Source organism: Xiphias gladius, chromosome 12, assembly GCF_016859285.1.
Source record: "Xiphias gladius isolate SHS-SW01 ecotype Sanya breed wild chromosome 12, ASM1685928v1, whole genome shotgun sequence".
Lineage (NCBI taxonomy): Eukaryota > Metazoa > Chordata > Actinopteri > Istiophoriformes > Xiphiidae > Xiphias > Xiphias gladius.
The window spans coordinates 6,188,080-6,215,177 of NC_053411.1; the positions used below are offsets into that span (position 1 = coordinate 6,188,080).

At 38.9% G+C, this 27,098-nt stretch overlaps 1 protein-coding gene and 1 long non-coding RNA gene across 2 annotated transcripts; one reads left to right on the forward strand and one right to left on the reverse strand.

Annotated features, from left to right (window-relative positions):
• Positions 1–213: 213 nt before the first annotated feature.
• On the reverse strand, positions 214–6,332 carry LOC120797556. Its single transcript, XR_005708538.1, has 3 exons — positions 6,252–6,332; positions 3,119–3,290; positions 214–1,171 (listed from the first exon to the last, which is right to left on the reverse strand). It is a non-coding gene; the product is annotated as an uncharacterized LOC120797556 (long non-coding RNA).
• A 1,859-nt stretch (positions 6,333–8,191) lies between these two features.
• si:dkey-183c6.8 (protein O-GlcNAcase) lies at positions 8,192–26,252 on the forward strand. Its single transcript, XM_040141174.1, has 17 exons — positions 8,192–8,362; positions 10,939–10,990; positions 14,731–14,828; positions 15,613–15,743; positions 15,853–16,024; positions 16,121–16,219; positions 17,132–17,401; positions 18,848–18,934; positions 19,177–19,649; positions 19,844–20,018; positions 20,848–20,904; positions 21,268–21,353; positions 21,485–21,589; positions 22,196–22,287; positions 22,438–22,627; positions 24,084–24,243; positions 24,639–26,252. Exons 1-17 carry the CDS (start codon positions 8,320–8,322, stop codon positions 24,773–24,775), a joined length of 2,427 nt encoding a protein of 808 aa, XP_039997108.1. The 5' UTR covers positions 8,192–8,319; the 3' UTR covers positions 24,776–26,252.
• The last annotated feature ends 846 nt before the right edge of the window (positions 26,253–27,098 follow it).

The following is a 27,098-nucleotide window of genomic DNA, read 5'->3' on the forward strand; positions in this document are numbered from 1 at the left end:
GAGCTCTACAGTATAACCACCGTGTTGTTCCAAGATGGGAGGAGTAACGTCTAGTACAGGTGCCTTACTGGGTTTGTATTGTTTAGCATTTCTTTGTATTGTACTTTATGATAGTATTGTATTTGTACTGTTTTGAAATGCACTGAGCGACAACAAGGAAGTACTTGGATAAAGTTTAGTCACATTTATCACTTCACCACTCCAAGGGTCTTTATTTCATACTGACTGAATCATACCATGTATAGTCACACACATTTCCACAATACTTTAAAAATAAAATCTTAATCTTACTGACAAAGAAAAATTCTCACAGCTATAACCACTTTCTAAGCAGAGATGATTCTACTATTACAGAAAAGATGAGCTAAGTACAGTACTGTATATGTGTTTTGGGACTGATCTCTGCAACTGTTACAGCTACATGGAGTGCATAAAGTGAGGTTGCATAAAGTTCTTTCAAACCTCACATTAAAACACATAAATTAAAAAAAAATAAAAATCCTGGCTAAATTGACCTCTACTTGACTGCGAATCATCATGGCACCTCCGAAATCCATACTAACCAGTTGAAGTACGTTTTCAGTATCTTCACAAAGAAGTGATGAAGTGAAGTATACTCAAACCAAACAATATGCACAATAAATACAGTTGATTTTTTTTAAGTCTACTGTCGATAGACACTATTTTCCCATAATGCACTGCACAAAGGAAGCACTACTCACACCTGGACAATTTTGAAAAAATTTTGAATGGTGGTGAAACAGCTCCAAAAGATCTTGGAAAACAAACAAACAAAAAAACAGTACAACATTTTAGGAAGACCTTTGATTTCTCTTTTTTTTTATTTGACTAGCAGTGCATTCAAAAGCTGCAGTTTCATTAGTGCATGTATTGTATCATCAAATTATTTTGTATGGTGACTGTTAAACAGTATTATATGGTCATTAGTATGTAGGGCACACTGTAAAGAATTGTTATTGAAGTATAGATTTTGGATATGTCATGTCTTATTTTAAGAAAATTCTCCAAATAGGTTAAACTACATTTCATCTGATAAACAGATTTCCATTCTCCTCCATCTCATTTTGTCTTTCCTCCACAGGTCTCCTGTCTCAACAGACTGAACCTTCAGGGACAACAACCGTGGTGACAATCTGTACTGTCTGAAGAGCTAGACACACACACACAAACACACACACACACACACACACACACACACACACACACACACACACACACACACACAGAGAAAAATTATGTTAATACTGAACAAAATAATTTGTAGATTATTAGATTTGAATTAATAATGAATACAAACTAGGCATGATACTGAAACAGCGGTTAGTTTCACCTCCACCAACACACTATCCATGTCTGAGTCTGAGAGCTGAATAAATGACTTTAATCTGATGTTCAATCCAACAACATAATCAGTTGACATAAATGCACAATATGTTACAAATACTGTACTTATATCAGATTATACTATTAGTAATTATGAGTTATATATAATTGATAAAAATTGCTTCACCATATTTATATAAAACTATTACGCTTACAAATTTATGAAACAGACCAAAAACTGACATGTATTTTCTGTACACAATACTACTTTAAGTAGTACGCGTCACTATTTTATAAATCATGTTTAAATTTCATATATTTATAAAATTGTAAAATTGTGCATTTATTCTTTGCTTCTGTAAACACACAAAGAATATTAGCCCCGTTACTGCTTTAGCAACAGTTAAAGTAGATCCAACAACATAACAGATAATAAAAAATACATACAAGTAAAATAAAATAAAAATAGTAAAGTTATGATTAGGATATGAATTATAATTGAGCTGATGAGAATACATTTATTAATTGGGCACTCAAAGCAAAGGCTCAGGACTATGCAACGAATATAACCAATGCACGTATTGACAAGGCCCTTTTGTTGTAGCATGTGGTGTCAAAAACGTTTTTGGCAAAATGGAAAGAAAAATATGTTCAGATAAATTAATATTTTGTTAAAAACTCTAGAAATTCTGATATGTAAATGTCTCTATAAAATGTTTCAAACTTTAATTGCATGATTTAAAACTGAAAATAAAATGAAACATAATTTACTTTATTGCTTTACAGAGCAAAGAAAAAAAAGGCACGAAAATCTGAAGGGCAGCTCTTAAGTACATGAAGGAGGAAGGGGAAGGATTTTTAAATGTAAAAAGCAAAAGACTAATATTGCTGCAGGTACGTAGTATTACTATTAACTGATTAATTTTCTCCTTGCAAAACCTACTCACATTGCAATGTGAAAATGAATCAGCTTTCACCTACATCTGGTGCAAAATAAGCTACTGCTGCTGCTAACTGATTTTGCTGATGCTAACTTTCAGTCACTAGGCAGTGGCCACCAATACATTGCAACTAAGTTCAAAAGGTCGTTAACAATAAAACCACCTCTGTTATACACTAGTCATTCAAATGTATATTCCATCATCTAGTACAGTGATAGAACAGGAACGTTGTAGTTAAATTAATGACACACTGAAAAAGTGAAATCTCACCAGTAACTGCAGTGATGCTTACTCAACAGAGCTTACTATTTAAGAGCCCTCACCACAAATCTATTGATCGTGTCCATGTACTATTGCTGCTAGTATTTATTGTAAAGTAGTTGTGGATATTGAAATTTGAAAATAATTTACATTTACTCTCATCCACATTTCGTTTTGTTTCAGTCACAGTGGCTATCGCTTTTCCTGCTGCTATCTTGTTAATGGCTGCCAAGACACTGGAAGCTAATATAGAAATCATTAAATTGGCATAAGTCTATTTCTGAGATACACTAGGCATTCATAGTGTGTTTCACCATCAGGAATGTTTTCATTTTCAGTGAGAAATTGTTTCAAATGCTAAATTGACCTAAAATGTCAATGATTTTACTGAATAGACTTCGATTAATTTTTTGAAACTATGCATCCTCTATTAACCATTTTTTCACAATCCACATTATAGTCTTTTACAACTGCCTGTATTTGAGGCAAGTTTACCAACATTGTTGCATGTTGGTAAACATGCTCCTAATGCTCCTAATGTACAGTACATGAATCCAATATTGAGAACTTACCTGCATAGTTCGATATGGTGGTGTTTACTGCACTGATGTCAGCAATGTTTTATATGGTGGCCAGGTCAGTGTAGACCTGTCTGCAGAAGCTCTGAGCTTCAGTCCAGTTCAGTGGCCTGCTCACAAAGTGGTACTTACAAGTTTTGGGCAGAGGCAAGGCTGACCAGTGCTCCTAAAACAAAGCATATTTAGTTTTTTATTACTTACTTTTTTAAGAAGTATGTCAACTTTATATTCTTTTACAGTAAATATGCAGAGGCACCATGCACCATGCACCATGCACCATGCATCATGCGGTGGGTTAAGCAACATTATTGTGAGGTTTTACAAAGATTCTTCCTCATTAATGAGATTTCCGTAAGCTAACTCTGATCTGCAAGCAATAAACAGAAATTTGAACGGAGCAGAAATGTTTTTGGATACTGCTCATACAGTGAGAGGTCTATCTAAGTTTCTCATTTAATCATAGTAAAATATTTAAACACTGTGGAAAATTCCCTCCCCAACTCTTCTGCTATGTCACTGACTGGGTTGTGTTGTATCATGACTAATGTGCAAGGAAACAGTGAATGCTCCAGTGAACCTAAACAGCCCTGCTGGATTTAATGTCTAATGCCTGAACAATTTGTCCACCGCAAGCTTAAGCTAGATCAAGTTTCAGTTTGTCTCACTAAATCAGTGTTCACTGTTCACCACTGAAAACAGAGAGGAGAACCAGCTAAACTACCCGAAGAAACTGAGGAGAAAACATAAACTGTTACAGCACTGGACTCTAGTGAGCTTAAAAAAATACCCTCATAAGCCTTTTTCATTAAAACAACAGTCCATAATTTCGAGAAATATTTGTATAAATGCGTGTGATTACATTTGCAGTGTTCAAAGTAAGTTGATACACACATTCTCTTCTCTCCCTATTGAATGTTGCATCTATTGACTTTCTTTGTCACTGTACCATCATCTTCACTTATGACTAAGGTCAGAATCTAAAAAAATGTAATTCCTTCCACAAAAATCTGGAAAGGAATAAACTGTGTTATATCAAAAACTAATGAAATAACATTATAATAACATTTGTTGTCATTTTATGCAATTTCTCTCTAATAAATTGTCCCCTTTCTCTCAGTTCCACCTAGTGCAGAAATACCTATATTCAGCCCTCTGTGAAGACTAATTAAGTTGTACCTGCTTTATAAAGACAAACAGTCAAACAAGAGGCTCCAACATGTGAGCAAAAAGATGATCAGCCCATAATCCATGAGTTAAAAATTTGAAAAAATGCATTTTGAAAGATACATAATGTTAATTTATTTATTTTTCTGCATAAACTTCAATTTAATTTAAAGTTTCCACTCACATTTTATGTCGTGTGTGTGGATATTTGCCAGTATATAAATTCCCAATACATTTCCCCGCAAAATATTGTAGTTATTAATTCTACTTACCATTATCCTTTTAACCTCTTGCTGCTCAAAAATTCAGGACCTCAAACATCCGTGACTGTCAGTTACTCTATGCTATTGTACGGTAGCTGGGTACTTGTTTGACGCTTATTAGTGCTCAGCTGCTGTGTGTTGAAAGTTCTTAATCATGGGTGTACTTTCTTTAGAGAAGGAAAAAAGACTCTTTTATGGCCAAGACAACATTGGTGCAGGAATCAGGAAGTAAAAGCTAAGCCAGACAATTTACTATCAGCCATTTTTTCTTCAAAGTGCATTTATGGAAAGATATGCAGGTCTGGGCAAACCCAATCTGTTTAACTCTGCGTGCTTATCCTCCTTTGTCTAACACTACAGAGTATAGAGCAGTGTCTTTTGTCATTTATGATTAATGTGTTCTCATAAATAAAAGTAACAATTTACATTAAGCTTCATTAATGTCACTGGTTAACTTTTATATTCAATTGTACTGCACTTTTGAGTATTTTGTGTGTTACCTTTACTAAGGATGTTTAAATGGAAGAATATTGCTTCGCTACATTCTAAATCACACCCATCACCAATTTTATAAGCAGAATCACATTATAGCTATTGTGTTGGTTAATTTTCACATAAATAATCCTCTCTATTTAGTTTTTTAAAATAACAGATTTCAGTCTTTTTTTTTAATTTTTTTGTGGAAAAAAAACAACATCATTAATAACTTTATTCTATTCTGTTGTTACACCAATGAATTATTTTAACTTAAATTGTTACACCATCAGTTTCACCAAAATTTCATAAATGTAAAACTTACTTTAGTGCAGTGAATTCCTCTTTAAAACCTGATGCTAGCAGTTTAGCTAATGAGTTTAGAACAATTTCCTGCTTACCTAAACCCAAGTTGTTTTTCTCATATTGTTTAAAAGAATTAATAAAATGAAATATGATTTGTTTGTGGGTGATTAGTACCCTCTGTTTTATATATGTTATTGTGTATACTGTATAAGTCATTAACAAACACAAATAAAAGGTTGTCAAAATGTAGATTTATTATATATATAAATATATAATATATTTTCTCTGGTATCCACTATGAGAAATTAACCAGACCTACTATCAGTTCACCCTCTGATGTGGCACTGGTGTAATTAAATTCAATTCCAGCAAGGGGTGCTCACAGTCAGATTAATACAGTAGCCTATTAACATTATTAACAATGATAGGATAGGAAATGTACAAAGATATTATACAAATATCCCATGATAAATGAATTTGTTAGGCTACAAACAGACATATAAAAAATCTACTATTTTAAGTGTACTAAAGTGTGTAACAAAGTGTATCACGTAGTATTTTAATACAAAGGACAGAAAGTAGGACAGCATACTGGCATGACTGCTTAAGATACATTCAGTTAGGTTTATAATTACACCTATAATCCTGATAGTTTCCAAAACGTCTCCTTGAAAGCATCTCATATAGCAGTGTGTAGAATTGAAGTATCCAGTGAACAGGTTAAGGTCAGTAAAGACATCTCACCATCATGCTCTACACATCTCAGAATTTGCCAAATGATTCATATATGACAGATTAGGCTTTAACGAAATGGCCACTGAATGTGATTATTAGGATACTCATTCACCGTGCGCGCCACACACACGCACACACACACACACACACACACACACACACACACACACACACACACCACTTACTCATCTTGCCAGCATGAAGCCAGTGCGCCTGTGCGGCTGGAGATTGAAAGCGAAGGCTGCCTTCACGGCTACCGAAAAAATTTGAAATATGATAAAAACAAAACAAAACAAACAAACAAACAAAAAAACCCACAAATGTTAGTGGAGAACTTGTCACAGGGAAGAGGTTGTTGAGATTGTTTTTATCGCACACTTCTGTCACAGAATCAATTACAAATTTATTTTATGAATGTGGCTACACTTTAACCATAGATTAATTTTGACCATGCTGAAATGGCGTGTGAAACTTAAGTTTATTTACAGAAAATACATGTATTTCTATCTTAAAATAAAGATATTGACAACAGCTGTATCTTGAATGCAAATTTTTATGTGCGATTGGTAACAAAGAGTAGGACCTGTGAAAATCTGTCTACAGCTATCTTTACTCTATAGTGTAGCTAGTGTTCCCGTAATTGTTTTATCTGTCATGCTTTGTGTAACTTTCTAATAACTAAGTTGGCTATACTTTAATTATAGAAAACATTTAATAATTAAATACACTTTTAACGATAACTATTAATCTTAAAATCTGTCTAACGTTAGCTATATTATGCAAAGAAAGTTGTACATCTATTTTGACACCTCGCTTATACGTTAGTGGCATTACTCAAAATGTTCATATTAACACTGAATGGAATTATTACCTGTAACAGTTTTGGGAAAGGGGGCACTTAGTTGCAGAGATCAACCTAATATACATTAATGTTACCCTCCCGGCGCTAAACGGCCGACAAAATTAGCAACTAATGTTAAGCTAGCTGATGAAAAAATGTCAAACTAGCTAACAGTTTAGCTAAGGAGTTAGTGAAGACCATACAGAGCTAAAGGGCAAGTGAATATCACAAATAGCGTTACATTTCATGTCAAGAGGCAAGACACATCAATTCGAAAGCATGATAAAGTTGGTCTGGGTCGGTGTACCTTTACAGGTTACGGAGGCTGTGTCTGTCCGAGGTCCCCTGTTCCCTGCAGGCCAAAATAGGGCACGGCTTTAGGAGGCCCCGTTCCCCCATTGCCAAGTCAGAGAGGCAACAGGTATAAAACCAGGGCCGTGGAAGCGAATCACCTCAGCTGAGATACGCCTGTGCTTTTTCCTGCCACAATGAATATGGTTGATGCAGTTTTTTTAGTCCCAAACTTGCTACAAAAATATAACAAATTAATCTACCATATGTACTTATGCCATATTTATGTAACTGTTCTTCACTTTTTAATTTTCTTTAAACGAGTATAATTTTTTTTAATTTGTATTTTTTTTCTTTTTCTTTTTGCAGTTTTTTCTTTTTTAGTGGTTTTAATGCATTATGTAAAGCACTTTGAAATGAAATACTTGGTGATCTAGACACGATTTCTGCTGTAGTCAAATAGCTTCTCGTCTCAATTGTGAAAATATGTTCTCTCTATATATGCCCATTAAAAACCATACTAATTTTATTTTATTGTTGTTTATATATATATATGTATACAGTTCTGCTTTTAAAATTTTACAGTTATGTTTGTCTTTACTTTAGCATAATTTATTGTTTCACGTTGAAGTACCCTAACTGTTTAGATAGCCTTGTTGCTATAAAAAATAAAGTTATAATTAGATTTTTATTATTATTTAAACCTTAACCTAATATTTAACAATGAACCTAAATTGGATAGGCGTATCTCTGTTATAATTTTGCTGAAAAAACTCAGCCACCAAAAACGACCTCTTTTGCAGGCACAGTTTTGTGATTGTTTTTTTTTTTGTTTTTTTTATCTTTCATGATCCTTAATTATGATAAATCACGTTATTGTACCTGCAATTGCAACTTTGGTGCTCGTAAGCAGGGGTTTCTGCTGAGCACCTGAACGCAGCACGAGAGCTCCTGTAGTAGAGAGAAAGAGAGGGAGAGGAGGAGGAGGTGGAAGGCAGATCGAGGAGAAGCATGAAGAATATACCCGGTATCTAAGCTGACAGAGGGGAAAAGCATCTCGTCTTCCCTCACTGATTAGGGGCCGACTGGAAGCGGAGGGAAGCAGCGGGGCTGAGAACAGGATGGAGGAGAAGAAGAAGCAGTTTCTTTGTGGAGTGGTGGAAGGTAAGAGCGGCCGACTTCATAACTGACCTCCTGTCAGCTCATGTGATTTTCGTTTTTCTTCCCTTGGGGGGGCGACTTCGAATAGACCACCGTTTGACCTATATTTGCAACCCAATGTTTGGTCACCTATTGTAAGGGGGGGCGTGGGAGTGGGAATATGTGTAAGGACCCTGGCGTAGGTAGGATGCAAAGGTCTTTATGAGATGATGTGGTGGTGATCAGTCAGGCTTGAAGTGGAGATCAAAGAGCAGGCGGTGAAAAACCTTCAGTAATGACTGGTTCTAAGGCTGCAGCCTAAGGGAAGCAAATACTCTGGATAATGGCTGGTGGTAGCGAAGATGATGATGATAATGATTGATAAAGTGATGAATATAGGGATGATAACAAAGATGATGGTGGAAACAAAGATGCTGTGAGGATGTTGATAATGATAATAACGCTAAAGGTGAAGATGAGGATTAAGATGGTAATGATAATGATTATGATAGTACTGATGACTGGAGACTGAGGATGTGTTTTGTTGGGATGACATGACAGTAATGATGATGATGGTGGAGATACTGGCACAGGATGTGAGGAAGAAGGCTGTAATGATGATGATGATAATGATGATGATGATGATGATGAAACAATGAAGAAGAAGACAATTTTAGGACCCCAATAAAAATATTTCCAGTGAAGAGCATTAATATTGGAGATGATGATGTTGAAAGTGATGGAGATAAGGGTGACGATAATGTGCATAATGATGATAAAGAATAGGAGAAGATAACGACAACACTAGCAGTAGTGATAATAATAATAATGACGCTACAGGTTATGACAAGGACAAAAGTAGTGTTTTCTGTGTAAAGAAATCTGAAGGATTTCTAATATTTTTTCAACAGACAACAATAACAACAATCCATATGCATTTCATACATTTTTGTTCATACCAGTGAGAGCAGGTGAAAACAACAACTTTCTGTCTCTTGTGAATCCCATCGAAACATCCACAATTATACAAAAGAATATTCAATACCAACATTTGTTACTTTTTATAGTTGTGCTGCCATGATACCACAATATATTGTGTTGAGTAGTTATCAGGAACATGATGAGATTTTATGTTATCACAAAATAATAGGGTGGCTTATTGATAGTGAGAGCACTCCTATGTGATGCTAAAATGATGCGGAAATATGTCTGTAACCTTCGTGAATAAGCTGAATTGCAATTGCTCCAACTAAAAAAATATTTTCATCCGTTATATTTATTTTAATGATTTAAATAACTGCAAGTTAGCAGAGCCATCCTTATATGTTTTGTTCTGTCAGCCCACTAGTCCAAAACCCTAAAATATCTTACTTAAAGAATTATAAAACAGTGAAAAACAGCAAACCCTCACATTTGAGAAGGTGGATCCAAATGTTTGGTATTTATGGTTGTTAAATTAAAAAAAAAAAAAAACATCGATGGTTGAAAATGTTGCCAATTTAGTTTTGGTCAGTGGACTAACTGCTTCAGCACCAGTCTGTTTGTCCACTGTCTCAACACTCCAGCCCTATGAATTTCAGCTAATCTGCTTTCACAGACCCACCTGGACGTGTTTATTGTGGAAACTCGAATGGCACTGTTCATAAAAGTATGACATGCTTTGCAGTTCTAGCTCCAACACTTTCTCTCTCTCTCTCTCTCTCTTTTTTTTTCTCTCTCCATCTCTTTCTCTCTCTCACACACACACACACACACACACACACACACACACACACCTTATTACAAATTCTTGGTGGAACCCCTCAAATCTGGGTGTTTCGAAATCCCATGTGGTGGCATCCAACAGAGTTCTTAGTAACTGGGTCTGGCTTAGAGGGGAGCACTTCGCATGCAAACATGTATGCAAACAGGTAGACGTATCATACACATGCACACCAAAATACACACTTCCCACAAGCACGCAGCAGAAAGCAGTCTCAACTGTTAGTGGTTCTGTTTTACTTGTCACTATGACCCACTTACTGTACACACATATGCAAACACACACACCCACTTTGCAGACTTATTCAAATACACAAAGGAGGGGAAACGAACACTGGAGAGGCTCCCATTTCTAAAAGAGTGTAGCTGGAGAGGAATTTTGCCTCCGCCAAACACATTGAAAGCTCTGGAGGAGCTTTCATTGCTTTATATGCCCATACATACAGAGCTGTAGCTGTAATGTCAGCTGTTTGTTCCCAGTAGCTCATAACTGTCCAGTTTGTGAAGAAAAGATACAGAGCTGCAGATGAACTGAAAAACAGGGAACTATATATGACATATACTAATATTGGCCATCAGTGTTATCAATGTTATATTGAAAATTTTACAATGTAATATATATTCACAAAGTACTGAGTTACAAACATGCAGTGCATTTTCCTCATTCCCATGATGTATTTTCGGTGAATATGCATCTGTCTGAACTCAAATGTGGGAAATTAACATTTGCAGGAAAAATAACATCTATAGTTAAAGTCTCTTTTTCAGGGTTTACATACACCTGCTAACATGTGTACTGACCTGACATGTATGCACTCCTTTTTATTTTTCCACTCCAGGATTCTATGGGAGACCTTGGTCTATGGATCAGAGGAAAGTTCTCTTTCAATGGTAAGTCTGTCACCACCCTTTTAAGAAGCTTGTAAACTGTAATTAACTTGGTTTTTGTCTGCAACCCTGCATATACTGTTCTGAATGTACAGTATGTGATCACAGGTGTGCATATGTCCTTTTAACTTTGTCAGAGGGGATGGTTCTGTGTTCACATGAATAGTATGAGATTAGGAGCCACTGACCTGAGGCCTCTGGGCTAAACCCACGTTCATTTCAGTGACAGGCAGAGCAGAAAGAAATCACTAACGCAGAAGGACACCGTAGCAAAGGGGAGGCTCATCCGCAGGCCTGAGGCTCAGCCATGGATGACAGGAGGGGGCGAAGGAGGGGGCAGATAATGCATTTTTTTATGGTTTAAGGATAGAAAAAAGGATCAAATATGAGATCATTTGGTTCCGTAGATATTGTTTTTAGCTATGCTAGCATTGCAGATGTAGGGATGGTACTCTCTGTCTGTCAGTCCACCACTTTGGTGAAAACTGAAGTCTCTAAACAACAATCCGATTACTGAAGATTGCTATGAAACTTTGTACAGAATTGTGGTGTCCAGAGGATGAATTCTTGTGACTTTGGTGATCACTTGTGGTGATCACCATGAATTTGGCATTTGTTGGTTTTAAGTGAAATGTCTAAACAACTATCAGATGGATTGCCGTGCAGCTTGGTTTAGACATTCATGTTCCCCTCCAGGTGAACTGTAATAATGTTGGTGATCCTTTAACTTTTCTACTAGCACCATCATCAGGTCAAAATTGCAGTTTATCCATTACCTTATTTTATGACTATAATACCTGCATAACCAATGATATTCCCATCTGCCTAAACTGTACTTTGTATTTAGTGCTAATTAGCCAATGTTAGCATTGTAACACACTAAACTAAAACCTGCTAAAGCTTGTTAGCAGGCTGACATTAGCATTAGCTCAATACACAGCTGCACAGTCTCACAGAGCCACTAGCATGGCTGTAGAATTGTCCAATGTTTGCATGTCAGCACTATCAGTAAATGGTGTGTTGCAGAATTCCAAAGACTTTTTGATGTCCATTTAATGGCACAAAAACACAAGTATTCAGTGTTTCCTCCAGTGTGTTTTGCTTAGGATTGAGAAGCCTGTTAAATTCTGTTAAACTATGCAGTGGTAAAAACAACTCTGACATATTCTGCTTCCTTGTAATGAAGAATGAATAAATGGTAGTAAAAGTTATTTTTTGCTACATTTTCTTAATCTAATAACTACGACATAATTTATGTGTCCTCGTAACCTTTACTGGGGTAAGTTTTGCTGGGCCCCAAGCTCTTGATATAGCAACAGCATTGTTTTTTTCCATGCAGAGACCTTCATACCAGAGAGCTGCTCAGTCACTGTTGGCCACAGAGTATGCGACGATACCACTTTAATGCTGGACTCCCTCTTTTGCAGATGAGACCTAAGCATCATGACAACATAAACAATGTGAACAAAAGCCAACGGAAAATAGGAGATAATCAAATGTTTTATAAAATATGAGTGCTCCAAGAGACGGTAATCCAATATAAAGGACGGAAGCATAAAGAATAGTCTCTTTTGACTAAACAAAACCAAGGCAGCTCCTTACTGAGTCTGCAACAGCAGTTTTCATTAACAGTTTCATCAGCTCACAAAGAGAGACACGCTCTTTTAGCGTGCATTAGCTCACAGGGATTTCCATCACAGTGAACTACGGTAAAAGACTGAAAGATAATTTCAGTTGAAGTGCCATTTAAAGCATCTGGAGATCAAAACATGAACACACTGGTAATGGAACAACAGTGTGTCAAATATGAATTTATACACTAATGAAGTATGTAGCATTCCCTTTTTCATCCGCATTTATATTGAGTCATGTTTTTACCTTGTAGGGAACCAATTAATTCTTGATGACACACTGATCTATGAGATATATGAGTGGAACGACATAAATCCCTGTTGGGAGCCGTGACACAGTTTTGTAGCTCAGCAGCCAATAGTAAGAGCCACCTGCATCCCCAGAGATCAGTTGTTCTATCTGCTCTCTGCGTTCCACTGTTCTTTAATATACAGACCAAACCATCATACTGTAATATTTCGGTTCCAATCATTATGATTTGATAATATTTGTAATAAAAACAGACAATCCGTAATCATGATCAAGTCACTGGAATATGTCCCTAATCTTCTTTTGATTTTCTTGTGATATATGCTTACGATGCATGTTTTCTGTATAGATGTAGCTACACTTTGTTGAACAGGCCATCACTGCTTTATAAAGATAATATGAAGATGAATTTGACTTCCAAAACTTTGTCAGTGTAGCAGCAGCTGAGTGTGTGGGCTCCAGGTTTATTTATAGATTTGTTTTTTAGACTCAAGTGTGGGGTGCAGGCAAAATTCATATTCACTGTGTGTTGCATAAGTTAGGCAGAGTGGGGCTGTGGATGTGTGTACAGTATGTGAGTGTGTGTGTGTGTGTGTGTGTGTGTGTGTGTGTGGTTGTGTGTTTGAGGGAGGTAGGCTGCAGCTTTGTGGAGGCGACTTACGTACCATCTGTCCAGGAAATGAAGCAGAGAGAGAGTGAGAACACAGTCCACCCGCAAATGTCAAGGAAGACGAGAGCTGGTCCATGTCCAGAGAGAGAGAATGAGAGAGAGAGAGCTAGATTCATGTTTTTATGTGTGTGTGTGTGTGTGTGTGTGTGTGTGTGTGTGTGTGTGTGTGTGTGTGTGTGTGTGTGTGTGTGTGTGTGTGTGTGTGTGTGAGTGCATGCTGATGTAGATATTGTTTCACTCCATGTACTATGCTCTATTTATAATTCAGGAGGTCATTTCCTGTAACTGAGGCGGCCATTGAGCCCCTGGATCAATACAGTGGATCTACAATTAGGTCCATAAGTATTTAGACGGTGACACAATTGATGAGGCCATCGAGATGTGATTGAAGAGTAGACTTTCAGCTTTAATTCAAGTAGTTTAACAGAAATATCACATTAACCCTTTAGGAGTTACAGCCGCTTTTATACAGAGTCCCACATCTTGATGGCTTTGTTTCAAATCCATTGCGGTGGACTACAGAGGCAAAATAACGAAAATTGTGTCACTGTCCTAATATTTACCTACCTAACTGTATTTTCTTACTGCTTGTTGTTCTCCTTTTTTTCCCCCCCGCCCTCTGTCCTTGCCTCATTCAATCAATCTCAGCTCTTCTTCTCTGTCCCTCCAGGAGTCCAACCCGACATCTGATATAATAAATCCAAAGAAATAAATTATATTTACAAAGTATTTACAGAGAGAGTTATAGAATAATAGGACTTTAAAGCAGAATATAAATAAAATCCAATCAAAATGTGATCTGCAGAATCTAGATATAGTGGATTCAAATGATGCATGTGCAAATTAAATTTAAAAAGCACTAATTTAATTTAATGATTAATGAATAATGATTAACTGCTTGGATCTGCTTTAAGATATTATTTTGTAAGTGGCAAGCCTGGATGGAAGAAGCTAGATCATCTTTGATGTTGCTCAAAAAGGAGTATTTAAGTAAAAGAAAAACATGTTTGAGTTTAACAAAGCATCTTGTGCATCAAGTGGTTGCAGAAGAATAAAATTGCAGGGATTGAAAATGAAAGTTCTGACGTTTGATTTGTGAAATTAAAAACCCTCTCTTACTATCTGTATTCCCAGCCTTGCTCCTGATACACAGATTTCACAATGAAATAATGTCCCTGTCTTTGTCCACCAGGATGCAACATTGGGGGTTGAACACCTACCTGTATGGTCCGAAAGATGACCTAAAGCACAGACTGCTGTGGAGAGAAGTGTATTCTCCTGAAGAGGAGAGTAAGGACATCCCTTTCATCGATCTACCCATCTGTCAAGCTATGTATTTGAGCATCCATCCACCCATATATGCAACCAGTTTTTGCTGCTGAGCTATAAATTTCCATCAGCTTTTTTTTAACTGTCCCTCGTGTGTCTGACAATGTTATAGGAGTGAAATGCTAAATCGGTGGTGTACCACAGTTCTTATGTTTTTATGAATTGAGCTCAAATATGTACTGTAGACTGACTGCAGACGAACTAGTTTGAGAGCTGCACCGGAACTGCACCAAGATATTCTCTCTTCCATCAGGGTGGATATTCACTATGCCAAATATGAAATTGACTTTTTTGATTTTACTTTTAAATTTTATTTTTGAGTACCATCATAAAAGCGTCAACAGTTTTTATGTTGTCCTTTATTTTATTTGTATTGTACCCTGGAAGACTGCATGGCGTTAGTCAGGAGGCTTTAGAGCCAAGCTGGATTCCCTCAGAGATGCATAAAATAGAGATTAGAGAGAACAAATACACCTCTCCCAGACATCTGCAATTGTTGTTTACATTTTTTGTTCTTGCATATGCACTGTATTGAATGACTCTAGCAAAAAGTTCTGTATTTCTCAATTTACTACCCTCCCTTCCATGCATCACACTCCCTCATATATCCTTCCTTCTCTATTAGTTAAAACGATAATTTTTATTCCTCTTTTATTTTGGCCCGCCTGTCTCATTTTGTTTCACCTTAAATTTCAAATTCAAGATTTTTTCTCTTCTCTCCTCCTCCTCCTCCTCCTCCTCTCAGGTCAGTTGCATACTCTCATAGTGGAGGCCCAGTCGAGAGGCCTGAGGTTTGTTTACGCCCTCTCTCCTGGTCAGGACATCGTCTTCTCTTCTCCCTGTGACCTGACACTGCTCAAACGCAAGCTGAGACAGGTATAATAACATGAAATAAGATAATAAATACTGCTGAATGTCATCGATTCGTTGTTTGACCCTCTGTGTCTTTAATCTCTCATATACAACCTCATCCCTCTCTTTCTAGGTATCAGACCTGGGTTGCCAGGCATTTGCCATTCTGTTTGATGACATCGATCACTCCATGTGTCAGGCTGACAGCGAGGCCTTCTCTTCATTTGCCCACGCTCAGGTCAATGTAACAAATGAGATCTATCGGTTCTTGGGGGAACCACCAGTCTTCCTCTTTTGCCCAACAGGTAGGAGTAGAGGTGGAAAACTTTTGGTCTACAGGATTTCATAAAATCGATCATTACACTTAATGAATAAACGTAACTCTTTCTCTCTCCCTGTAGAATACTGTGGTTCTCTGTGTTCTCCCAGTATATCTAAGTCTCCATACCTTCAGACTGTTGGAGAGGACCTACTGCCCAACATAACAGTAATATGGACGGGTGAGACTCTCTTCTTTACCACACTGTACTGTGTAATGTGGCTGTAATCCTGCAGACATAAACCAGGATCTTTAAGTACAGTTTCTTGTTTTTGGTTTTTTAGCCTCATTAGTTGACCTACAGTTTCTTGGCTAATAAGAGAGCTCAGCGTGCACACATGCAAATAACTCCACACACAACCTCCTCCACAGACCAAAAAGTGATTTAGGTGCACATCCAGCCCACATGCATATGGAAGTACAGTAGGAACACAAGCGCACACGTACACACTTTATGCCCACTCTCTTTTACTTCTTTTCTTGAATTTTATATCTTGTCTCTATTTTTCAGCATCAGAAGATATTCTCCAGTAGCCACTCTGTTGCATTGTGATTGTTAAAATTTTCATTGTAATGTCACATTGGGCAACATAATGTTGTTTTTTTATATTATTTATATTACTAAAACAGCATTAGAGGAAAAGGCAAAGCAAACTTTCCTCTACACATACATGTATATTATACTGTATACTGTATTTATGTTCAGCCCTGACATGCTTCGCTCACTCTTGTTGTTTGCAAATTGCAGATAAAATTGCGGGTCAGGTGCTCATGCATTGATCACAAGTATGGTTGTATTGCATTGGTACATGCTTCCTTCGGATCTGCAACCTTTGTATGATGGATTAGGTCTTTTTTTCCAACTTTCTGAGAAGTTTTCACTATAGGACATTGAATTAGGAAAACAGAAGCACTTCCAGGAGGCCTATTTGAACAAAGACAGGTCACTGTCAGCTCAATAGGGCAAATATTCTACAAAGCTATTCAAGATATATGCACGATCACTGTGTTAGGAACATATGAGCAAAGCTGGGACACCTGATAGTCTATTCAGAGAAACAGTTTTCACTCTTTTTCTCTCTCGGTCCTACAGGCAATAAGGTCATCTCTAGGAAACTTTCTGTAGACTGCCTGGCTGAGGTGGAATCTGTCCTCCAGCGCCCCCCGCTCATCTGGGACAACCTGCACGCTAATGACTACGATTCCCGACGTCTCTTCCTGGGGCCTTTCAAGGGTCGAGAGCCTCAGCTGAGGAGCCACCTTAGGGGCCTGTTGCTCAACCCTAACTGCGAGTTTGAAGCCAACTACATCCCACTGCATACGCTGGGGAGCTGGTACAGAGCCGGAAAAAAGGAATGGAAGGGTGAGGGGATCGGCTAAGGGAAGGCAGATGAAAGGAGGAAGTAGCCTTGATGAGGCAGGGGATGTCCCGAGTTAATAAACGAATATTGGCTCTGCCAGACCACAGCAATGTGCAGCTAGTCTCATTACTTCCGGAAAAGTGTTTAATAAGCCAGTGTTGCTTGGCAACAAAACACAGTTTTAACCACCAGGCAGAAATTTTGTTTGATATTACACAACAAGTAAATTAACTTCTCGGAATTAAGAGCTTCGTCTGAGCCTTCGTACTATAAGACTTTGTGTAAGACCCATACAGTGGTAGAGCTGTGGTAGCCTTTGCATCACCTTAATTTCACGTTTGGCTCATATTTATTGTATTTGATTTACCCTGACGGTAAAATACATGAGAATACAGCCAGAGAAAGAAAGAGGAAATAAAGAAGTTGGATTAAAAAATGTAGGGGAGCCACCACTGTGATGTTTTTTCTGAAGTGGGGGGAGAGGTGGTAATGGAGGTAATTGTGTGGTGTGATGAAGGAAGAAATGAGAAGAGAGGAAGGTCCCTCTGTGGAGGAGAAACAAGGCGGAGGGCTCGAGAAGAAATAGGCTTTAAGGGAGGGGATGAGGAAAGAGATGAAGGGCAGGCTGAGGCCTGTGATGTGGAGGGAAATGAGAAAGGAATCTTAATGATTACATGAGCGGGAGGGGGATGGGTTGTTGGTAGTATGTGGAGTAATTACTGGATGCAGTGTTTTTGAGAGGTAGGGACCTAACTTTCTGATTTCTACTGTGGTCCGAATTTGATGAAAACAATACAAAACAAGAACAATGTTTACTTTCTGGAGTAGGAAGAATTACAGGTTGGATCAGAGGTTAGATTAGACATGTAATTGTGTTTAATGTTTTGCATTTAAGCATCAAGGTCAAGTTGATCTGGTTATACTAGTTCTTTAATTGCCCTTGTCTATTTGTTTTGAGTTTGTCATATTGAACACTCATCACACCAGACAGCCTTTGTTTACGTTGCTTGCACTTCTGGGGTCATTTTCTTGGTTGATGCTGTATTGTCTTAATTCCCACAATTCATTTTTTTTTCAAATACACATGACATAATAGTGCAGTGTAAGTACAGAAGGGAATTTTTTTTTTGCAAAAAATGTAATGTAGAAGAACATTTGCACCTGTCATGTTTTAGTGTTAGTCCTCTTGAAACTGTGTAAAATTATATTTTCATATTTATATATGAATATATATTCAGTTTATCCATTAGCAGTAGCTTCAACAGACCAGCAAACACAAGATAAGTTGCCTTCTGAGAAAGGTGTGTATCTTCTAGTAATGCATAGATCTGTCCACCTGACTGATTATGCGAAGGAATTTGAGCGTCGTTTTCTCTATTGTTCACTGCATGAATATATGTAATTTAGTATCCTCATATATAGTAACACAATGTTTTTAAATGCTCTAGATGAGGAGTGTGAGTACTGTCCTGATAGAGCTCTGTCTTCTGCACTACACGATTGGATGGAGGAACTCAACCAACCACTGCAAGCAGGTAAAATAATTAGGATTTGGTGCTGCGCTTGTGTATTTGTGTGTTGATATTAGACTGAACACAAACGCTTCAGCTGCTCAGTCACGTTCATGATCTTTGAACGGACCGCTGAAATCAATGTATACCTTAACGCCATTTTTTCAGTGCTTTGTTGACAACAAACGGAACAAGAGTTTCTATTGACCACAGCATTGTATTTGTGCTTAAAAACATAATCCATTTTTTTTCTAAAATCATAATAGGTCGGCAGAGCACACGAGCAGACCAGCGTTCCTCTGATCCAATGTCTCGCTGCAAACCTCCGGACAGATCGGACTGCCCCTCCACAATCAGAGGGACCTCTGCTGTGGCCAAACTCCCGGTCTTCCCCCTGAACTCCAGCTCACCCCCACCGTCACCCACTAAGCTCAAGGGGCAGAGGGAGGGGCGAGACAGTGAGGAGAAGAGGTCAAACCAGCCTAGTCAAAATCACCAGCCTCCAGGAACCAGACCGGGAGCACCTTCAGCTGGAAGCCGGGGACAGAAGGCCCAGGGTCGGGGGGTCTGCAGTGGGAAGGGCCTGCTAAGTGAGTCCCAGGTGCGGCTGTTGGTTGGGCTTCACTTTCTTCCCCATGAACACGGCCCATCTGCCCAGAAACTGCTACAGGATCTGACCTGGCTTAAAACAAACTGCAACCTGGTTAGCGCTAACAGTAAGAAGACACCGCCTCAGAAGGTTGGTGTTTGTTCTGTGTGGATTTCTTGTTAGTGAAATTTTAATTTGTGTAGTTGACATTCTCTATTTCAATGTCTTTTCCTACTAATTATAACTTCAAACTCTGCATTAGTCACACAAATGGTGTATGTTAGGGCATGATAGTCACAATGACAGTGTCCTTATGACCTTGTTACATGTATGTATGTCCTCAGCTTGATGAGTGGCGTGGTCGGGCCTCCAGGTTCCTGTCACTTTGTGAAGACATAGCGCAGCTCCACTGCAGCGTGGTGGCCGGGGCCAACAGGGCTGTGCTCTATGACCTCTACCCCTATGTGTGGGACCTGAGGAACACCGCCCTGGTGGCAAAGGCCTTCATATGCTGGCTGGGTAAGGATACAGAGAGATGGTAGTCGGAAAAATACTGGAAACAGAGTAATATAATGTGTTTTACTGTACTGTATTACTGTATACTGAGTTGTTACTATTGTCATACTATCTCTGTGCTGTAAAATGCTGTGCTATGCTATTCTTTGGTCTTCTACCTGTACTAGAATGTACTATGCTCTGCTAACACAAGGTATAGTATAGTATAGTATAGTATAGTATAGTATAGTATAGTATATCATAGTACATTATATATAGCTATAGCTATCCAGTAGTATACTATACTATACAATACTACCCAGTAATACTCAGCTTATAGTACATTATAGTATAGTATAGTACAGTGATGTGTAGTATGTTATTCTATACAACCCTATAATATTTACCCTATAGTATAATATGGAATAGCATATCATAGTATAATGTAGTGTTGTATAGTAATATTATGCTATACTACTCAACAATACTTTTCCTATCGTGTAGTATATTATAGCTTAGTATAGCTACTAAGCTATATATACAGTTTATAAGCTCTGTATAGATAGCTGGGTAGCTATATATGCATAGCGTGGTATAGTATAGTATAGTATAGTATAGTAGAGCTTAGTATACTATACTGAAGTATAATATAGCTCTTCTATTCGTTGTTATGCTATACCATACTATATACTATAATCTAAACACACAATACTACACATGTAGTACTTGTGTTAGAGAGAGGACATGGGATAATTGAAAAGGTTCTGTAGATTAGTGTGGTGTTGCTGTCTCATTTTAATTACTCTGTCTGTTGCCTTGCACGCCGCCCCACCCACTCACTTACCTCTCTCAGATGGACGAGTGTTGAGTGACAGCTCCACCCTGGGTTCCTGGAGGAACTGCTTCCACTGTGAGTAGGCATGACCTTTAAACTCTTTGTCTCCCTATCTAAGGCATAGATAGGGAGGTAACTAAAGGTAGCCTCTGCTGCACAAATCAATCCTGACCTCAAGTAACTTTGGCCTGACCAATTGCCACCCAACTAGCTCGGTGGATCTCAGCGGCATAAAAACTGAAAAAGAAGTTTATTTCAGCCAACATCTCTTGAGGATCTGTAATGCGTTCAAACACTGAACTTTTATGTTGGCACGAATATTTTAAGCAGGTGTAACTGTGCGATAATTTTCCGTCTACGCTGATAACTTTTCTGGCATTTCATTGGCCTTAACCGCATGATGTCACCAACCTGAGATCCGGTTTTTGTCTGTGGTAGGGTGTGGGAAGACCACAGGGGCGGACCTACTGGGAGTTGAGTCAGAGCCATGGGTGTTCAAAGGGGGTGTGTCTGGGGAGGTGCAGGTAGGGTGTGTGTTAGTATAACATGTCATTTTTCCATGGATTCGGTAAATTACTTATTACCTGCCTTGGTCGTTTAATGCTCAGCCGCATTAACGTATATGTTTTGGTTTGTGTGTTTGTGTGGTGTGTAGATGCTTCTCCCAATAGGCAGCAACAGTGAACTCTTCAGTCATCCTCCTCCTCTCTTCCCTACCTCTCGTCTCTATAACATCAGGCCCTACCACAACAAGGACAAGGTATATGGGAGAAGTCTCACCCACACACATTATCGTTTCACACATAATGCCAGGATAATTCATGGAATATCATGGAAGTCAAAGAGGTGCTTTCAAGATAGGGAAAGTCAGGGAATATCTGTGTAAATTTTTTCAGATACAGAATACACAATCACTGCATCAGCTGAAACATTTCGGCATAGCTGCTTTGGAAAGTACACTATTTACTTGGAAGCAAACCAGGAAGGAAGAATATTTTTAGGTCATGCAGATGCTCTGACTTAGTGACGGAAAGTCTTGCAAAATTTATGGAATTTTCAATCAGTGCCACAGTAGGATCCTTATATGGAGAAATGCTGCAAAATTAAAGAGAGATTTCTTAAAGGACCCTGATTGTTCAGTCACCTGTAGATTTTTAGTTCAAAATGTTTCCCCTCACTGGTAGGGGAAACACACGGCCTAAGAGACAGAGACATAAAATCACAGCCATCTCTCAAACCGATACCAAATATTCTTTTACAATGGTCTTTCCATTGTGTGTGTGTGTGTGTGTGTGTGTGTGTGTGTGTGTGTGTGTGTGTGTGTGTGTGTGTGTGTGTGTGTGTGTGTGTGTGTGTGTGTCTGTAGGTGGAGTTGTATCGGATGGTCCGCCAACTTCACCTGAGGACTCAGGGTGGCCAAGAGTCCAGTGTTGCTCACCCAGATGTCGTAGGAGACAGGTATGTGTTTGAGAGAGGAAGAAAGAGGAGTGAGTGAAATCTTCTGCATTTCAAAACATTTCCATAATAGATATTTATCACATTACTCCACTATATTCACATTTCACATATTTTTAAACAGTCATGTCTTTTCATTTATCATTTCTATAGATGTCTCGGACCGTGCCTGGCGTTGTGCCCCGAGTACAGCTTCATCCTGGAGGATGAGCTGGGTGTGTGTGGCTGTGTGTTGGGTGTCTTGGATGTTCGCTCCTTTGCCAAACGGTGCCAGGCCAGCTGGATGCCTGCCATGAGGGACAAATACCCACCCAAAGGAGGCAACACACACCCCAACACACAGGTGAATACGAGGAATAGAAGAAGCCAAGAAGTCACTGAACATCCACTTTTTAACAATAGCTATTCTGTCGTTCTCAACAGCACAGGAGTCTAACCATTTTAGAGACAGACACTCAAACCCAACACACATGTACAATCATGAAAAACAAATGTTTAGACATATCAGTACCTGCAGTCACACAATCTGGATCCCTCTGTGGTGAATCAATAACCCACTGGGAGTTAGATGGCACACTCAGGTAAACAAAGCGAATGACACACACAAAAACACACACCTACACACACACACATACGGATACACTTAGACACACACAGACACAGATTAGACTCAATATTTTTTTACAGAAATGTAGACACAACCTTAGTATTCTCTCTCCACCTCTCCATGTTACTACGGGGTTGTAGTTTCTGGATCAGCAGTGCACCGCATTGGCAACCAGATTTGGCAATTGTGTTGCCAGGTGCTTTTAGCCCAACAGTGATGCAGTTGTAAAAAGAAAAAAGAAAAAAATAGATCAGTAGTCATGGTAGAGAAAAGCCAGTCATGACCAATCAAGTTATTTTTCCTCTCTGCAATGACAACCTTTTGGTAAGTACACACTTGTGAATATAGAGCACTTTACATTAAAGTATCTTTTTTGAAAACGGGAGGATGTACTGTAACACACCTGGTTACAGTGTTGCTGTTGCCCATCATGACAAACAGTTCAGTGGTCTCGGGTAAAGAGCCAAACAGAACCGGTGGTGAGCAACAGAAACAGTCACTACCCGACATCTGTGGAGAATTTATCTGCCCACTCTGTGCGTCATGCTGCACACTGACAGTCCCACTTTGCGTGACTATCATTTACGCTGCAGCCACAGATGTATAAGCGATACAGTTGAAGGATTTACTGTTTACTGGCTAAACAGGGTTAATGAACTATCACCAGTGTTTTATGTAATCACTTAGTACTGTAAGTATTTTGTTACCCATACATATATCTGCCTTAATGTGTATTTATTACATAAAAACTAGACAAAGAAAACCTCAAGAAAAAATTCTTACCAGTTTCTCAGACAGGAAGTACATTAGACCATTCACAGAGGTCTGTGACTACACAATAAAAGCTGATGCAGCAGAGACTCTGTTGATGTTACAAGGCATTGAATGTATGCTCCAAAATAATTTGGTGTTGGTTGCTGGGTAACTTGAAAGCACCCTAGTCTAATGAGTTTGTAAGGTGCAGTCAGTCAAATATGGCTCATTAGTAAGATCTAGTGGCAGCTGTAGGAAACTACAACAACATAGGAATATAGAGTATACGGTTCAAAAGCCGTTTTCCTCAACAAGCACCAACAAGAAAAATGTCCACCACCCAACAATCATTTAGGCTGGACAGGACCAAGTTATCTTTCAGGATCTTTATCTATCATCAGCAACGCACTGTGAGAACATCCTTGTGTCCTCTATGTAGGACTTGATCCAGCTGATGGAGGAGGACCAGGGTGAGTACCCGGACTCTCTCCTCTATCACTTCCCCTCTCAGCTGCGACTGGATGCCCTGCCTGAGCTAGTGGACATCAGCGTCAGCCGCACCCTGCTAACCGCCCTCCTCACTGCGCTCAAGGCAAACGGTAAAGACAGAGTGTTGAGTCGTTGTGTGTTCGTATGTATGTGTGTTCCTCATTTGCTTTAAACTCCGGTCATGGAATACTAAAAGTGCTATTAACCCCCACGTCTGACAAAATGAGGATTATGATGGTACAATCTGAAATGTTAAAACTATTAGTTGCTCCGTGCTCACCGGCTCAACACTAAACAGAAGAGCAGAAAAATACGGGGGGGTGGAGCAGTTACAAAGTAACACTTAACATACTCCATTAATGCGAGCAGGATTCAAGTGGGAAGACACTAAATTCATTTAGTTGTAAATCATTTAACAGTCTTGAAACAACATTTTTTTAAATGATTTTTTTCTTTTGCGTGTGTGTGTGTGTGTGTGTGTGTTTATTTGTGTGTTTGTGTGTAGGTTCTCAAGGTGTGTTCTGTGAAGTGCAGCCAACGGACCGTCAGAGGCTGGAGTTTTTGACAAAACTGGGCTTCCTGGAGATCCTCAGAGGAGAAGCCAGGAGCAGGGAGGGAGTGGTGATGGGAAGGCTGCTCTGAACATAAAACACACACACACACACACATCTCTCACACACGAACACATACACGCGCACTCACATGGTCACACACATACTGAGGGAGTTAGAAAATTCTTAAGGGACAGTCCTGGATTCCTGTGAGTCTGTGTGGCAGTAATGGGGATGAGCCCAGAGATTTCTGAGGGATTTACAAAATATAAAATAAGCTTTGAATTTAAACCTTGAGCAGAGCTGTGCTAATCTTCCGTGGCTTCTACCCCTGGCTGAGGATTACAAGATTTAGTCAAGTTTCAAGGAAGTCCGTAAAAGAATAGGCTGATATGGGAGCAGAGTGCTAGATCACAGCAGCAACAAAGTTCTCCTTTGTGGGACGTGTTATTCAATCATATGAATATTTTTTTTTAAGTGGCTATAATCAATATTTTTTAGTAACAATGGATCACATGACTTCTTGTATGTGAAGGGGGTTGATCATAGTGACTTGGAGAGCTCACAGAGAAATATCATTCCACGGCAGTTCTCCTCAGCTCCGCGGCACGTTTTAGCATCTTTCAGCTCATTGTTTTGTTTTTCCGGCCCACAACTTTACTGTTTCCTTCACTGTTGGAGCCTTCAACAGTTCCAAGCGTCTTTTTTCAGCGAAAAAGCTTGGAGAGTTGGATGTGGCTTCAAGGATCTACCCTGCTGAAGTGTCCCTAAGCAAGGCCCTAAAACCTTACCTTAGTCAGACATGACCTCTGACCTATCTGGAGAGTGGCAAATATTAAACCCACAAAAACCATGTAAAAAAACATGTGGTTTTATGAGGGGCTATGTGCCAGACTCTTTCTTGGCCATAATTAGTAAGTTACTTCAAGTTACTGTGTGGTTGCCAGACAGGCAGCGGAGACATTTTGTCTTTTGTACAGATTAAACAAAAGAGATATAACTTGTTACTTAGTGAACTTTTAGTGGTGCAGGTAGGTTGATTTTGTTTCCTTTGGACGGAGCCAGGCTAGCTGTTTCCCACCATTTCCAGTCTTTGTGCTAAACTAAGCTACATATTTAGAGTACAGACATGAGAATAAGGGTATTTCCCAAAATGTCAAAATATTCCTTTAAGATCACATAAAATAATCACCTCCTGATCATGACCACAGTTAAGCTGCTATGGTCCGTCTTGTGCTCTGCTCCCTCTCTGCTTCGTGTAAACAATCATTTTTTTAATTAAAAGTTAGGATGTTGTTTTTCTAGCTCCTGTCCTGTTGGTTAAATGGTCTGCTAACACGGGACCAGACCCAGGCACAGTGTCACTGTCTACACCTGTTTAGGTTAGATGAATGTTTACATGCATGAAGAACAAATGATTGTGTGGCTGTTCACATAGTGGGAGTACATGTTCTGACACTGACACAAACATAAACATATAATTTCAATGGAATTCTCTAACATGGCAACATTAATGAAGATCTTTTATTCGGCTTTTCTCAGCCATCATACAGTAGCTGTAAGGTCTTAGGAGGAAACATAATAAAAACGTAAGTGCATGCACTCTAAAATTCATCAGAAAAAACAAAAAAGTATCAAGTTTTCAGATTTCTGCGCATGAAAACGATCATTCGGACATATAAGAGACATAAAACAGACACACACACACACACACACACACACACACACACACACACACACACACAATCTCACACACACGAACACATACACGCCAAGACTCACATGGTCACACACATACTGAGGAGTTAGAAAATTCTTAAGGGACAGTCCTGGATTCCTGTGAGTCTGTGTGGCAGTAATGGGGATGAGCCCAGAGATTTCTGAGGGATTTACAAAATATAAAATAAGCTTTGAATTTAAACCTTGAGCAGAGCTGTGCTAATCTTCCGTGGCTTCTACCCCTGGCTGAGGATTACAAGATTTAGTCAAGTTTCAAGGAAGTCCGTAAAAGAATAGGCTGATATGGGAGCAGAGTGCTAGATCACAGCAGCAACAAAGTTCTCCTTTGTGGGACGTGTTATTCAATCATATGAATATTTTTTTTTAAGTGGCTATAATCAATATTTTTTAGTAACAATGGATCACATGACTTCTTGTATGTGAAGGGGGTTGATCATAGTGACTTGGAGAGCTCACAGAGAAATATCATTCCACGGCAGTTCTCCTCAGCTCCGCGGCACGTTTTAGCATCTTTCAGCTCATTGTTTTGTTTTTCCGGCCCACAACTTTACTGTTTCCTTCACTGTTGGAGCCTTCAACAGTTCCAAGCGTCTTTTTTCAGCGAAAAAGCTTGGAGAGTTGGATGTGGCTTCAAGGATCTACCCTGCTGAAGTGTCCCTAAGCAAGGCCCTAAA

Excerpts from the sequence above, each read along its gene's own strand:
- si:dkey-183c6.8 (XM_040141174.1), top strand. The coding sequence starts at position 8,320 with ATGGAGGAGAAGAAGAAGCAGTTTCTTTGTGGAGTGGTGGAAG. Across the intron at positions 15,744-15,852 it reads TCAAACGCAAGCTGAGACAG|GTATCAGACCTGGGTTGCCA; the intron begins GTATAATAACAT and ends CTCTCTTTCTAG. Across the intron at positions 17,402-18,847 it reads CGGAAAAAAGGAATGGAAGG|ATGAGGAGTGTGAGTACTGT; the intron begins GTGAGGGGATCG and ends TAAATGCTCTAG.